This window comes from Pan troglodytes, chromosome 5 (genome assembly GCF_028858775.2).
Source record: "Pan troglodytes isolate AG18354 chromosome 5, NHGRI_mPanTro3-v2.0_pri, whole genome shotgun sequence".
NCBI lineage: Eukaryota > Metazoa > Chordata > Mammalia > Primates > Hominidae > Pan > Pan troglodytes.
This window is the reverse complement of record NC_072403.2, coordinates 156540069-156556469: the sequence shown is the minus strand read 5'-3', so window position 1 is coordinate 156556469 and position 16401 is coordinate 156540069. Positions and strand designations below refer to the sequence as shown.

Here is a 16401-nt window from a genome sequence, read left to right as displayed (position 1 = left end):
TAAACATTGCTGGGTAACTGGCTAGCCATATGCAAAACATTGAAACTGGACCTCTTCCTTACACCATATAGAAAAATAAACTCAAAATTGATTAAATACTTAAATGTAAAACCCAAAACTATAAAAAAAAAAAAAACCCTGAAAGACAACTGAGGCAATACCATTCTACACATAGGAATGGGCAAAAATTTCATGATGAAGACACCAAAAGCAACTGCAACAAAGGCAAAAATTTGATAAATAGGATCTAATTAAGCTAAAGAGCTTCTGCACAGCAAAAGAAACTATCAACAGAATAAACATACACAGTGGGAAAAAATTGTTGCAAACTATGCATCTGACAAAGGTCTAATATTGAGCATCTATAAGGAATGTAAACAAATTTACAAGGAAAAAACAAACACCATAAAAAGTGGGCAAAGGACATGAACAGACACTTTTCAAAAGAAGACATACATGCAGCCAAAAAGCATATTAAAAAAAAAAAACTTCAACATCACTGATCATTAGAGAAATGCAAATCAAAACCACAATGAGATACCATCTCACACCAGTCAGAATGGCTATTAGTAAAAAGTCAAAATATAACAGATGCTGACAAGGTTGAGGAGAAAAAGGAACACTTTTACACTGTTGGTTGGAGTGTAAATTAGTTCATCTATTGAGAAGACAGTGAGGCGATTCCTCAAAGACCTAAAAACATAAATACCATTTGACCTAGCAATCCCATTACTGGGTATATACCCAAAGGAATATAAATCATTCTATTACAAAGACACATGCACATGTATGTTCATTGTAGTACTATGCACAATAGCAACAACATGGAATCAACTTAAATGTCCATCAATGATAAGACTGGATTGAAAAACTGTGGTACATATACACCATGGAATACTATGCAGCCATGAAAAAGAACAAGACCATATTCTTTGCAGGAACAAGGATGAAGCTGGAGGCCATTATCCTGAGAAAACTAATGCAGGAACAGAAAACCAAATACCACATGTCTTCACTTATAAGTGGGAGCTAAATGATGAGAACACTTGGATACATAGAGGAGACCAACAAACACTGGGGCCTATCAGAGGATGGAAGATGGGAGGAGGGAGAGCATCAGGAAAAATAACTATAGGGTACTAGGCTTAATGCCTGAGTGATGAAATAATCTGTGCAACAAACCCCCATGACACTAGTTTACCTATATAACAAACCTGTACATGTACCCTGAACTGAAAGTAAAAGTTAAATAAAATAAACATGAAATCTAAATAATAAATAATTAAAAAATAAAATAAAATAAAATAGACAAGGTGGTGAATATAATAGAAAATCATTGAAAATCACAATACCAATTTTAAGTAGAAAGTATCAAATTATAGCAGGATCAATGTTACCATTTTTCACTTTCTAGTGCAACACTAGGCAGAATCCAAGATTAAAGACAAGGGATAGAGAGAGTATGGACATTGGAATGTCAGAGACTGGGAAATAGAAGAAGTTAAAAGGGGAAAGGAAATTCAAGCTCTTGACACTGCTGAAGTATCTTATGATGGGCTCCAAACTAGGTAGAAGGGATTAATGGAGTCTGAAAAGAGGAAGGGTTTAAGTAACTGAAGATTAGAAGAAAGATGTGAAAATTCAGGAAAAAAAAGGAATAAATGTTTAAAAGCTGGAGAATTTGACAGTTGAAAATACTGGAGGATGTGCATTTAAATATAATCAAGTTGGGGCCAGGTGCAGTGGCTCACGCCTGTAACCCTAGCACGTTGGAAGGCCGAGGAGGGTGGATCACTTGAGGCCAGGAGTTCGAGAGCAGCCCAGCCAATATGGCGAAACCTTGTCTCTACTAAAAATACAAAAATTAGCTGGGCATGGTGGCACGTGCCTGTATTTCCAGCTACATGGGAGGCTGAGGCATGAGCATCACTTGAACCTGGGAGATGGAGGTTGTAGTGAGCCAAGATTGCACCATCGCACTCCAGCCTGGGCAACAGAGCAAGACTCTGTTCCATAAATAAATAAATAATCAAGTTGAAATATTGTAGATCTAGCATATAAACTGAATAAAACTTTTTTTTCCCTAGATGGTGAATTGGAAGCATTGTTAGCACGCCTCTTCCACTTGGAAAGACAAAATAGTGTGTAAAGATTCATACTGTGAACTTATTTCCAAGAAGCAACACAGGAACTTAACAAGAAAACTGACAGACACCACAGACCCTCTGAAAGAAGCAGCAGGCTGCAGTGTATATCATGAGCCAGGCCAAAAATTGTAAGTCCCCAGAGTGTGAAAAAGGGAGAAACTGCCTACAGGATATACACACCCACTGGGGAACCTGGCAATCCAGGTCAGGGGAAAGGCCTTAACCCTACCCAGCTCCGGAGCTGATGTAGTGAGCAATGGGGAGTAGATGAGAAGGAACCACATCGGGATGTGCTGTGTGTGCACTCCTAGTCTCCAGAGGGATGAAGGGAAGTCATTCCTGATCCTGTCTCACAGGAGACCTCGTGGAGGTCAGCCAATTAACTCAGGCAGGGGTCGCAGGTTAAGAGAAGCTCCCAGCTGAGATTCATGATATAAACTTGAGTGGGCATAGGAGCTGGGTGCCCCTGCTTCATGGGCAGATGAGGATGGGCATGGCCTGAAAGCCCTGGAGTTTCCGTCTCCACTGGGAAGGCTTATGCTCTGGGGCAGTTTTGAGTTTCAGTGCAGACTGGCTGGAACTTTGCTAGCTGTTGCTGCTAGTGGAATGCTGCAGATGTGAGACCTGCCTTGCCAAGTGCAGGGAAGCTAAGTGGGTCTTACTGCTGCTGGCTACACCCCACTCCTCATTTGCACTCTTCTGTGCAGCAGAGGCAGCTGTGCTCCTCCTTGGAACACTACCCCAGCAGCCAGCAAACTGTCCTCCAATCCCACTAGGGCTGCTGCTTGCGTCTGCCTGTGGAGAGCCAGAGCATGGACTTGCCTGACCCACCTCCCTCCTGGTTTTGCCCCTTCACTCCTCCTGGTAGCTTAACACACACACACACACACACAAAAAAAAAAAACAGAAACTTTTGGGAGCTCTATGGCCCCTCCCATTGCTTGGGACACCAGAGTACCTCCCCTGGGTAACATAAGGCAAAGCATAAATCCCACCAGTACCACCACAGCCAGTGCCCTTTTCCAAGTGCCACCTCCTAGCTGGAGGCCAACTGACACACTCCATGATAGCATCTGCAAGGAGAATAACACCACACCAGGAAGGGGAAAACTTGTGTGACCTTGGCCGTCACCATTACCTGCATCACCCTGGCTAACCAGGAGGCCCTGAGTCTGCCCACGTGACCTGTTCGTTACTATTACACATGGCATGTGAGAAAGCCAACACACTAAGGCTATTTATAACCAAGGAATATCACAGAGTCTACATCACTCCTCTGCAACCCGCCTCAGAGCTGGTGCTGGCACCCACTGCTGTGAGACTTCAGGACAGGTCACATCACTGGATCCCTTGCAGACATTCCCCCCGCACCAGCCTGGACTGTGGCAGTCCAAATGGGTTGCTAGACTGAGTGGAGCAGCAGCATTCACAGTAGTCTGGCCCTCAGGGATTCCTCCTCCTAGGGGAAAGAGGGAGTGCTCCACATCAAGGGAGCAACCTGTAGGACAAAAGAATGTCAAAAGAATGAAGACGGCAGGTCTTGAGTCCCAGACATTCCCACCTGTGGGAAGTTACTTTCAGCAGAGGCATGGGTGTAATGCTGGGCTCAGTGGAGAAAGTCTGCAGCTCTGCCCCAAGAGTCAGGCAGCCCTGGTGCTCGTGAAGGGTCTTGGAGGACGGGACTTCTCTCCTTCACCCACCATTGCAGACACACCTGGGGCTGCTCCCACAGGAGCTTGGCGTGGGTGCACCTGTAGACAGCCATTCTAGAACAGTGGGGTGACTGCATCCCCACAAGAGAAGTACCTTCCAGGTTCAGGCTTACATGAGGGGTAGAGTCACAGTCCCTCTCTATATGTAACATCAGCATTCCTACAGATTGAAAGAGGTACCTGTGTCATCTGAATAGCCAGGAAACTGGTCAGGAGAGTGACTGGGTAGTGGGGCTTTCCTGCTGGCCTGACAGGAGGGCTGAGGTAGCTTCCTCCCTTTTCCCTGAAAAGACCTCAGTGCATTTCCCTGAGAGATCCCCTAGCTGCCTCTGTCAAGGCTGGGACCTCTGTGCATCACTGGGTATTACATTATCCACCTGTTTGGTTTTTACTCATGGACACCTCCACTACTGGCCTGAAACCTGAACTGTTCAACCTAGTAAATGAAATACTGGATAAAATAAATAAGTGCACACCACTGGGGAATGAAATAACCTTCAAGAGACCACTGCCATTCCAATGCCACAGGAGACAGTGAACCTACTCACACACCAAGCACATTACTACTACAATGAGTATCTGAGAAAGCCATCATACAGACTCTATAACCAAGGAACTCATACAGAGTCTTCACCCCTGAAAGCATGCAGAGCTGAATTAGGTTACAATAAACTAGAATCATTAAAATCACATCCTCAAGGAGAGAAAAAGAAATTTAAAAGAACACATAGTCAAATCAAAAATAAATTCAAAAATAATTAGAATAAATAGTCTTCTGCAATGAGAAGGAGCCAGAAAAATAATTCTGGCAATATGACCAAACAGCGTTCTTTAACACCACCAAATGATCACACTAGCTCCCCAGCAATAAATCCAAATGAATATGACATCTTTGGAAATACCAGATAAAGAATACAAAAGGATGACTATTAAGTTACTCAAGGAGATACAAGAGAAAAGTGAAAAACAACATAAAGAAATTATAAAAACAATTCAGGACATGAATGAAAAATTTTCTAATGACATAGATTTAAAAAAACAGAACTTCTGGAAATGGAATACATATTTAAGGAATTACAAAACGCAGTGAAAAGTTTTAATAGATTAACTAAGTATAAGAAAGAATTTCAGAGCCTTGTCAAAATTCTGTCAAAAGCCTGTCAAAAGACAAGGCTTTCAAATTAACCCAATCAAACAAAATTAAAGAAAAAAGAATGAAAATAAATGAACAAAGTTTTCAAGAAATATGGGATTATGGAAAAGGGCCAAATCTAAGAATCACTGGTGTTCCTGAGGGAGAAGAAAAACCAAATAGTTTGGAAAACTTATTTGAGGAAATAACTGAGGAAAACTTCTCTAGCCTTGCTAGGGATTAGACATCTAAATACAAGAAGCATAAAGCAGTCCTAGGAGACTCACTACAAAAAGGACATCAGCAAAGCATATAGTCATCAGGCTATCTAATGTCAACATGCAGGAAACAGTTCGAGGAGCACTGAGACAAAAGCATCAAGTAACCTATAAAGAAAAACTTATCGAATGAACAGCAGACTTAGCAGACTGCTAAGTCAGACTCAGTAGAAACCTTACAAGCTAACAGGAATTTGGATCCTACCTGTAGCCTCTTTAAACAGAAAAAACCATCAGCCAAGAATTTTGTATTCGGCAAAACTAAGTTTCATAAATGACGGAGAAATAAAGTATTTTTCAGACAGCCAAATGCCAAAGGAATTTGTCATATGCATATATATTTAGGATTATAATATCTTCTTGTTTGATTATTTCATTATTATATAATAACCTTCTTTGTCTTTTTTTGATTATTTTTACTTTAAAGTCTGTTTTATCTAATGTAAGAATAGCTACTCCTCACTTTTGGTTTTCAATTGCATATAATATATTTTCACCCTCTTTACCTTGAGTCTATAAGAATCCTTATGCGTTAGGTGAGAAAGAGAAAATCTTCCCTAACTCATTCTATGAAGCCATTATCACTCTGATACCAACACCAGGAAACAACCTAACAAAAAAAAGTACAGACCAATATCCCTGATGAACATAGACGCAAAAATCCTCAACAAAATACTAGTAAACCAAATCCAACAGCACATCAATAAGATAACTCACCAACACCAAGCAGGTTTCATTCCAGGGACGCAGGAATGGTTCAACATATGCAAGTCAATACAAGACCAGCCACACAAGAAATGCTAAAAGGAGTTCTCAATCTTGAAACGAAAGGGCATTATGCCCCAGAACAGAACCTTCTGAAAGCATAAAACTCACTGGGTCTATAAAACACTAACACAATAAAGAAAACAAAGTGTCTAGGTGACAATCAACATGATAACTGAAACAGTGCCTCACATCTTAATAATAACATTGAACATAAACGGTCTAAATTTCCCACCTAAAAGACATAGTGGCAGAATGGATAAAAACAAACCAAAGTGTCTCTTCAAGACACTCACCTAACACATAAGGATTCTTATAGATTCAAGGTAAAGTGGAAGAAAATATGACATGCGAATGGCAACCAAAAGTGAACAGTAGTAGCTATTCTTATATCAGATAAAACAGACTTTAAAAGCAATAACAGTTAAAAAAAAGACAAAGAAGGTCATTATATAATGACAAAAGGATCAATCCAACAAGAAGATACTACAATCCTAAATATATATGCGTCTAGCTCTGGAGCTACCAAATTCATAAAGCAATTACTACTAGGCCTAAGAAAAGAGATAGACTGCAGCACATTAACAGTAGGGGACTTCAACACTATACTGACAGCACTAGACACATCATTGAGGCAGAAAGTTAACAAAGAAACACTGGACTTAAACTGCACTCTAGAACAAGTGCACTGAACTGCTTTTTACAGAACATTCTACTCAAGAACTGAAAAATATACAATCCTCTCATCAGCATATGGAACATTCTCCAAAATACATAAGGCCACAAAACAAGTCTCAATTAATTTTTAAAAATCAAAATTATATCAAGCGTCTTCATAGACCAATGAAGGAGAATAGAGAACCTAGAAATACAGCCAAATACTTACAACCAACTGATTTTGACAAAGCACACAAAAACATAAATTGGAAAAAGGACATGCTATTCAATAAATGATGCTGGGAACACTGGAAAGTCACATGTGGAAGAATGAAACTGAATTCCTATTTCTCACTATATACAAAAATCAACTCAACATGGATTAAAGACTTAAATCTAAGACCTGAAACCATTAACAATTTTAGAAGAAATTCTAGGAAAAACTCTTCTGAAAATTGGCCTAGGCAAAGAATTTATGACTAAGACCCCAAAAGCAAATGCAAATGTAGCAAGAACAAAAATAAATAAATGACACCTATTTAAACTAAAATGCTTCTGCACGGCAAAAGAAATAATCAACAGAGCAAAAAAACAACCCACAGAATGGGAGAAAATATTTGTAAACAATGCACCCAACAAAGAATTGATATCCAGAATCTACAAGGAACTCAAATTAGCAAGAACAAAAACAAATAGTCCTACTAAAAAGTGGGCAAATGACATGATTAGACATTTCTCAAAAGAAGATATACAACTGGGCAACAAACATATGAAGAAACACTCAATATCACTAATCCTCAGGGAAATGCTGGTAAAACCACAACGAGATACTACCTTACCCTGACCAGAATGGCCATTACTAAAAAGTCAAAAAACAATAGATGTCGATGAGGATGTGGTGAAATGGGAATGCTTAAACACTGGTGAGAATGCAAATTAGTACAATCTCTAAGCAGATTCCTCAAAGAACTAAAAGTACATCCACTATTTGATCTAGCAATACCACTGCTAGGTATCTACCAAAAGGAAAAGAAGTCATTATGTCAAAAAGACACTGGCACTCATATGTTTATCATAGCACAATCCACAATTGCAAAGATTTGGAACCAACTTAAGTATCCATCAATCAATGAGTGGATAAGGAACATGTGGTATGTGTATACCATGAAATACCACTCAGCCATAGAAAAGAATAAAATAATGTCTTTTGCAGCAACTTGAATGGAGCTGGAGGCCATTATTCTAAATAAAGTAACTCAGGAATGGAAAACCAAACACTACATGATCTCACTTACAAGCGGGAGATAAGCTATGGGTATGCAAAGGCATACAGAGTGATATAATGGACATATGAGACTCAGAGGTCGGGGAGGTTACCAAGGCAGTGAGAGATTAAAAAAAAAAAAAAAAACTACAAAATGGGTACAATGTACAGTACTCAAGTGATGGGTGCACTAAAATCTCAGACTTCAACGCTATACAATTCATCCTTGTAACTAAAATCACCTGTACCCTTAAAGCTATTGAAATTGTAAAACTTTTAAAAAATAAATAAGTAAAAAATAAAAATGAACTGGATAAAACTGTAAAGTTAGATAACAGTAGACAGACAGGTCCAGTATATAATAAGCTAATGAAGGAAGGCACCCCCCTGGATAGGACTCATAACTTTAATGTGAAGGAGAGCTATCTTACTGATGAGGTTGTAAACAATTCTTATTTGATTTGATACAACAGAGGGCTCTTCACTAACTAATAGGGGAAAACCAATTGCATTCGGATGCACATGGCCAGGTCGAATGTAATAAAATAAAATGTGTACTCTGGAAAACAGTCTGCCCTTGATCTCCTGGAGATTGATTATCTCAGGGATGCCAAGATGACAGGAAATGTTAACTGACTCCCAGTGTGACAAGGTCTATGGGACTTAGAACAGGGATAAAGGCATTTACAGATAAAGTAAAAAGAAACTTGGAAATCAAAATATAAAAAGTTATGAATATGGATATTGGTACCAACAATAATAGCAGAGAAAAGGATGGAGAATAAAAGGTAAATGGGGCTGGGCGTGGTGGCTCACGTCTGTAATCCCAGCACTTTGGGAGGCCAAGGCGAGTGGGTCACCTGAGGTCAGGAATTTGAGACCAGCCTGGCCAACATGATGAAACCTCGTCTCTACTAAAAATACAAAAATAAGTTGGGTGTGGTGGCAGCCACCTGTAATCCCAGCTACTCGGGAGGCTGAGGCAGGAGAATCAATTGAACCCAGGAGGTGGAGGTTGCAGTGAGCCAAGATCGTGCCACTGCACTCCAGCCTGGGTGACAGAGCAAGACTCTGTCTTAAAAAAAAAAAAAAAAAAAAAAGTAAAGGACACTTGAATTAATGAGGAATGTAGAAGCGTGTCCTATATATAGATCAGGAAGAAGCAGAAATAAGATGATGAAAGATTAGGATAATGGATGCATTCACTTCTAAGGAGATGTTGTTGAAAGATGGAGAAGCAATGCTTAACGAGTCACAATGAGGCTGGCAATTGTCCCTCTTATCCCTGTGTGACAGGGCTCCCTTTTCAGGCAGTGTTTTCTGGCACCACATTTGATGTTTATGGCTGGTATTCAGGCCGTTTGGCGTCCATAGCAGTTGGTAAAGATTCAGAATATTCTCATTGGCTGCTAGGTGAGGAAAATGAGGAAATTAACCTCTATTGAAAAGAGTTTCAAGTGAAGTAGGCAATTAAGGGGAAACCCAACATTTAGAGAGAAAAGTGATGGAAGAGTTTCGAGAAATATTTAAGACATAGGAGAATGTGTTCACAATAGAAGGCAGTATAAGGGGCAGATTGTGCATGAAAGGAATAAGAGGGAAGAACAGAGAAGTAGGGCTGAACAGTGTGCTCCACAGTGATCACTTTCAGTAGGCAATGAAGGAGTCAGGAGCCTGGGAGGTGGACTGCCTCTACAGATTTGTTATGAGAACACTCCTCCCACTCCTCGGGGAGGGATTTTCTCACTAAGCAGACTCCGGTCTCCTCTCCACCCCTGAAACAGTCCCTGCAAAGGTAGAGTGACGAATCTGATCTGTAAATTCAGGGAGAATAATTGGGCACGCTTAGCTTAGCCCATACGGTCCACTTGACAACAGGCCATGAAGATACTGAGTTCTTTTCTACTCTTCCATGTATGGTTTCTCACTTGGGAAGCCACCTTGCCCAGTGACTGCTGGTGATTCTGCCTCATTCTGGGGTTTGGTTGACAGCCCCACTCACCTTCACTCTAAGTTACCACCTCCAACCTGGCCTCTATCAGTAATTAACATGGCATTTGAGTTCTCTATTGGCCACATGATGAGTGCCCCTTGAGCACACTTTGTTTCATACTTGTTCAGAATCCAGCCAGCAAAGGGGGAAGCTGTTTTGGGAGATCTTCTCAGAAATCCCCAACGTTACCGACCAAGAGAGAAAAACATAGGGTAGAGAGAATTCCTATGTCTTTTAAATTAGTGCCAAACAAAGAGGTAATCAATGAGAATAATAATAGCTAACAATTACTGAACACATACCATGTGCCACTATTTTTGGCAAATGCAGAGGCTAAATTAAATAACAAAGTATTTTATCTTTTATAAATATCCAAGTAATAACAAACATGCTATTTTAATTTTATCTCATTCATTTTTTAAATATAAAAATAAAGAAGAGATCATTTACGCCTTTAGCTAAACATACCTAATCTAGTTAAAAATGGCTTTTATCCAAAAGTCAGGCAATAACAAATGCTGTCTAGCATGTGGAGAAAAAGGAACCCTTGTGAACTGTTGGTGGGAATGTAAGTTAATATAAACACTATGGAGAACAGTTTGGAGGTTCCTCAAAAAACTAAAAATAGGGCTACCATATGATCCAGCAATCCCACTGCTGGCTATATACCCAAAAGAAAGGAAATCAGTATATCACAGAGATATCTGCACTCCCATGTTTGTGGCAGCACTGTTCACAATAGCCAAGATTTGGAAGCAACCTAAGTGTTCATCAACAGATAAATGGATAAAGAAAATGTATTTATACAAAATGGAGTACTATTCCACCATTCTGTCATTTGCAACAATGTGGATGGAAGGGGAGATCATTATGTTAAGTGAAATAAACCAGGTGCAGAAAGACAAACATTGACTATTCTCAGTTATTTGGGGGATCTAAAAATCAAAACAATTGAACTCATGGAGATAGAGTAGAAGGATGGTTACCAGAGGCTGGGAAGGGTAGTTGGTGGGGCAGGGGGGTGATGGGGAGGAAATGGTGATGATTAATAGGTATAAAAAACAGTTAGAAAGAATGAATAAGATCCAGTATTTGATAGCAAAACAAGGGTGATTATAGTCAATAATAACTTAGTTGTACATTTAAAAATAACTAAAAAAGTATAATTGGATTGTTTGTAACACAAAAGATAAACGCTTGAGGGGATAGATACCACATTTTCCATGATGTGATTATTATGCATTGCATGCACGCCTGTACCAAAATATCTCGTGTACTCCATAAATATATACACCTACTATATGCCCACAAACATTAAAAATAAAATAAAAAAAAAATTTTTAAAGCCATACCTAATCTCTATAAAGCACGGACAGGTTAATATAGATACAGATACAGCTGCCAGCTGTTATAAACTTGCAATACTATCAACTATAATAATAGAGCAAATGCATTCTTCCCTCCTCTTCCCTTCACAGATGAGTTCCTTGAGATAATGAGACTGAGTAGACTCAGTTCTATTTCCACGTACTCACCTCCCCTTCTGTCTCTTTAGTCCTCTGCAATCAGATTTCTCCCTCAACCGAAAAAAAAAAAGGCCCTGGCAAAAGGCCACCAAAGCCCTTCTAATTGCTCCTGGACTCTGCAGGCCTGATCTTACTCCACTTCCTCAAGCAGCTTGCACCATTACTTATGCACTTCTTTTAGAAATCCCTCTTTCCTTGGCTCTTGACAGCATTCCTGGATCTCGTCCCTCTTCAGGATAGGGACTTCTCAGTTTCCTTGCTGCTTCCCTCTCCTTCACCATTCCTTATGTATTAGAGTTTCTTGGACTTCTTTGCCCTCTTCTAATGTTTCACCCTCTCTAATAACTAACTCACAATGGTTACCTGCCACCTGTCTCTGGACACCCCCTCCCATCTGTCTATTTCACCTACTGCTCTCTTTTGAAGAGCAGATCTCCATCTAATGGCTTTGGCTATCTTCTCCTGGATGTCTCACCAGTGCCTTAACAATGTGAACTAATTATCTACTCAATCTCTCTTCCCTTTCCTAGATGCCGAAAGTGTCTCCTACCAGGTCTCCCCTCTTCAGAACAGGCTTATCCGAGGCATCCTCCGTAGCTGTGTGAGGGATTCTTCCAAAGCCCAAATCTAATCATGTTACTCAAAAGGCTCCCAATTCCATCCACAATGGAAGGGAGCTTGGTTACACATAGGTGTGCATGACTTGTCTCTTACACCTCTGTCTTTTTGTTAGCCATAGTCTTTTCCCCATGACACCAGCAGCAAACTGTATTCTCAGCCAGACTTAATGTATTGATTTTCATATAAACACAGTGTTATTTCAAGCCCCTAATTTAGTTACCCTTCCCCAGTCATCACCTAGACTATCTGGGGAATAACTATATATGTTTCAAGGCTCAGCTAAGGAATGACCTCTTTTATGAAGCCTTCTTTGATCATCTGAAGTGAGAGTAACCACTCTCTGCTTTGGACCCTACCTTAATCTGAACAGATTTGTGAACCTCTAGGGGTAGGGACTACATCTCATTAATAGCAATGCCTTAAGCACAGAAATAAGTTTTTATTACATGCTTGAATAAGTGCTTGAATCTCTTGAGGTGACTAATCAAAGTAAAAGTTATTTTAATTCATTATCACATTAATTTATTATCACATTTTACTGGAATGTCTGATCTACCTTAATGCAAAAGTCCACTGCCACAAGCATATTCTCCCATCTTCTAAAAATAATGTTAACTTACTTATTACATAATATTCCAACTGTAGTTCATAAGCTCTTTCTTTCCAGGTTAAAAAAAAATGTGTCATGATAGGCTTAGGCAATAACTCCCAAGAAAGACCAAAAATTTCTTGTCTGTAACTTTTTACTTAGAATGATCTGTTTATGATATAGGTCTTCATTAAATTACTCTTCCTAAATAAGTCATTCTCTAACCTCTGAAAATCCCAGCACCATGTATACTATCTTCACTAGGGCCAGCTCTGGAATTCTTAGGTTGCTGGCATAGACGACTTGTTGGATGCTCAGTGAATGCTTTTCACTATTAATATTTTAAATATTTTTGTTCATATTTATGAGGAATGGAAAGTTGCAACCTGATGGGATCTAGGCAGTTGAAAATTCAAATCTTAAAAAAGTATAATCCCTCACTACATAGAACTCCCTAATTTTCTTCTCTTACTAAGAAAAAGTAGTTGGCCAATGCTGACCTATTGTATTTCCCAATGGGAACTTTACACAGAGCATCCATGTCCATGCTGCATTGCTCCCTTCCTCACATGTAAGAGGAACTGCAAATTCCACTCTCTGAGCTCCAGAAGAATAAAAACCTTTCAATACATCTTAGAAAAAAAAATTTAATTCATTCATGATAAGTAATCATTGAAGATTCTGTTCTCCATTAAATCTTGAAACCAGCTGAGGCAGATCCAGTGAGCCCCTTTATGTATAAAAATACTTAACTAGATGCTTTCTTAGGCAGGATTTACATAGATTAGGGAACTATCAAATCATTCCATTAAATCTTCATAGCAATCATGAGTGTTAAATATTTCTATTCTGATTTTGTAAATAAAATAATCCAAGGCTCAAAGAGGCTGAGTAGTTTGTTCAAGATCAGTGAGTAAATAGTAAAGTCAGAGTCAAATTCAAGACCATTTGGTTTAAAGGTTGTATACATGGTACAAGGCAAAACACAAAACAAAACAAAAGCTGATCCAGGACTTCCTGCCAATGTTCTGCTTTTAGATTTTTGCTCAATAACATATTTTTCCGCCAGTATTCACTAAATTTATATATAATTAGGAGCTGTCCACTCTCTATTAAATATGATCTTAAAATATTCTTGACCCCAATAACACTAATCATACTGTCTCTCTGGGTAATTTTCAAGGTCTTTTCCTAGTCAGAATTCTGGTCCTAAGATTCATCCTTATTTAATTTTACTCTCTCCAAATGCAGACATGAATCATCAATTTTCCATTTTAGTGTCCATAAGAGATATTTAATTTCTATAAATACATCTTGAATGAGGCATAAAAACAACATGATTAAGCAAAACATGTTCACTGCCAAGAGTAAAAAAGATCTAGATTCGAACTCTGACTTGGCACTTCTTAGCCCCAAAACTTGGCAAGTTCCTTATATTCATTAAACCTCTGCTTCCTCATAGAAGAAATAATGTTACCACCCACCTTACTAGGATTTTTTGATTACGAAATAAAGTAACATTTGTAAAGATCCTAACAAGTACTTAGTCAAGGTAAACACTCAGTAATTAGCAGATGTTGCTAACAGTATTGTTACTAGTATTGTTAGATTTAAAATATATGAACATTTATGAATAGTCTAGAACAGGTGGCAGAGAGTATTAGACACAAATAGAGCTTGAACTATATAACTCAAGGAAACAGGCTTTGCATTAAAATTTTAAACTATTTCTGATGAAATAGCAGTGGTGGTAAGGCTGCGCTTTCTCTTTCTGATATACAAAAATCACAAGTATCTACCCCTTCCACCCCATTATTTTTATTTTGATATTGACTATTCTGACCTGATGCTAGCAGATTTTGCTTTTAAGTCATTCCATCTTTGGTTCATATCATCCAGTCGATGTTGAAGCATAGTAGCCTCTTCAGAATTTCCCAAAGCTTTTACCATCTTCTGCCTGTTTCCGTCAATGCTTTTAAATATGTCATTGTGGGCATCAATTTCTGCCTGGATGTCCTAAACAGAAAAAAGCAAATAGATAATGCAAGTGTTAGGAATCAGTATATCTTTATATTCACAGATGAGTTGCTCTCAAGCAAAATAGTTCATTTCACCTTAAATTATAAGAAATTCAAGTGCTTCCAAAATTCTTATTATTCTGAAAATTATAGTCTTTAAATCTTCAGTACCTCCAGCTTTGTTCTTTTTGCTTAGGATTGTCTTGGCTATACAGGCTCTTTTTTGGTTCCATATGAAATTTAAAGTCATTTTCTCTAGGTCTGTGAAGAAAGTCAATGGTAGCTTGATAGGAATAGCACTGAATCTATCAATTACTCTGGGCAGCAAAAGAAACTACCATCAGAGTGAACAGGCAACCTACAGAATGGGAGAAAATTTCTGCAATCTATCCATCTGACAAAGGGCTAATATCCAGAATCTACGAGGAACTTAAATTTACAAGAAAAAAAGCAAACAACCCCATCAAAAAGTGGGCAAAGGATTCAAAGTGACACTTCTCAAAAGAAGACATTTTTGTGGCCAACAAACATATGAAAAAAAGCTCATCAGCACTGGTCATTAGAGAAATGCAAATCAAAACCACAATGAGATACCATCTCTTGCCAGTTAGAATGGCAAGTACACAACAGGTGCTGGCGAGGATGTGGTGAAATTGGAATGCTTTTACACTGTTGGTGGGAGTGTAAATTAGTACAACCATTGTGGAAGACAGTGTGGTGATTCCTCAAGGATATAGAACCAAAAATACCATTTGACCCAGAATCCCATTACTGGGTATATACCCAAAGGATTATAAATCATTCTACCATAAAGACAAATGCACATGTATGTTTACTGCAGCACTATTTACAGTAACAAAGACTTGAAACCAACCCAAATGCCCATCAATGATAGATTGGATAAAGCAAATGTGGCACATATACATCATGGAATACTATACAGCCATAAAAAAGAATGAGTTCATGTCCTTTGCAGGGATATGGATGAAGCTGGAAACCATCATCCTCAGCAACTAACACAGGAACAGAAAACCAAACACCGCATGTTCTCACTCATAAGTGGGAGCTGAAAAATGAGAACACATGGACACAGGGAAGGGGACATCATACACCAGGGGATGTCGGGGGGTAGGGCGAAAGGAGAGGGAGAGCATTAGGACAAATACCTAATGTATGCAGGGATTAAAACCTAGATGATGGGTTGATAGGTGCAGCAAACCACCATGTCACATGTACACCTATGGAACAAACCTGCACGTTCAGCACATGTATCCCAGAACTTAAATTGAAATTTTTTAAAAGGTGTTCAATACACTGACTCCTCAATTTTTTAAAAAAATGTATTGTAATCTATATGTCATGTACCAGCTAGTTAGATGTTGGTATATCAGATTCAATTAGCAATTTTTGAAATCTTATACAACTGTTGTTGCCAAATCATTGAACTTTGCTTAATATCCAACAGACTCTTACTCTCCCCTTTTCACATAGGTAAAACTTCCCTTAAAATATTACATCTTACAGAGGTCACTAAGATATTACATAACTATAACTAAAGTGTTTTTCACATTTTGAAACATTTACTAATAGTTTGTCCTTTCAGTCTTATAAAATTTATTTCTAAAATGTTAAAAGAATATTTTTATATACAAGTTCATCATCTTTAAGAAATAAAAACTAGTAACAACGGTTTCATCAC

The 16401-nt window shown here is 38.7% G+C and overlaps 1 protein-coding gene across 9 annotated transcripts in view; it reads right to left on the bottom strand.

Annotated features, from left to right (window-relative positions):
* The window catches only part of UTRN (utrophin), a 568196-nt gene that overhangs the window by 159992 nt on the left and 391803 nt on the right, over window positions 1–16401 (bottom strand). For all 9 annotated transcript variants that reach the window (XM_009452168.4, XM_001172875.8, XM_009452171.5 and 6 more), the window contains one exon: window positions 14528–14700. In XM_009452168.4, coding sequence (XP_009450443.2) covers window positions 14528–14700 — 173 coding nt within the window. The remainder of the gene's footprint in view (window positions 1–14527; window positions 14701–16401) is intronic.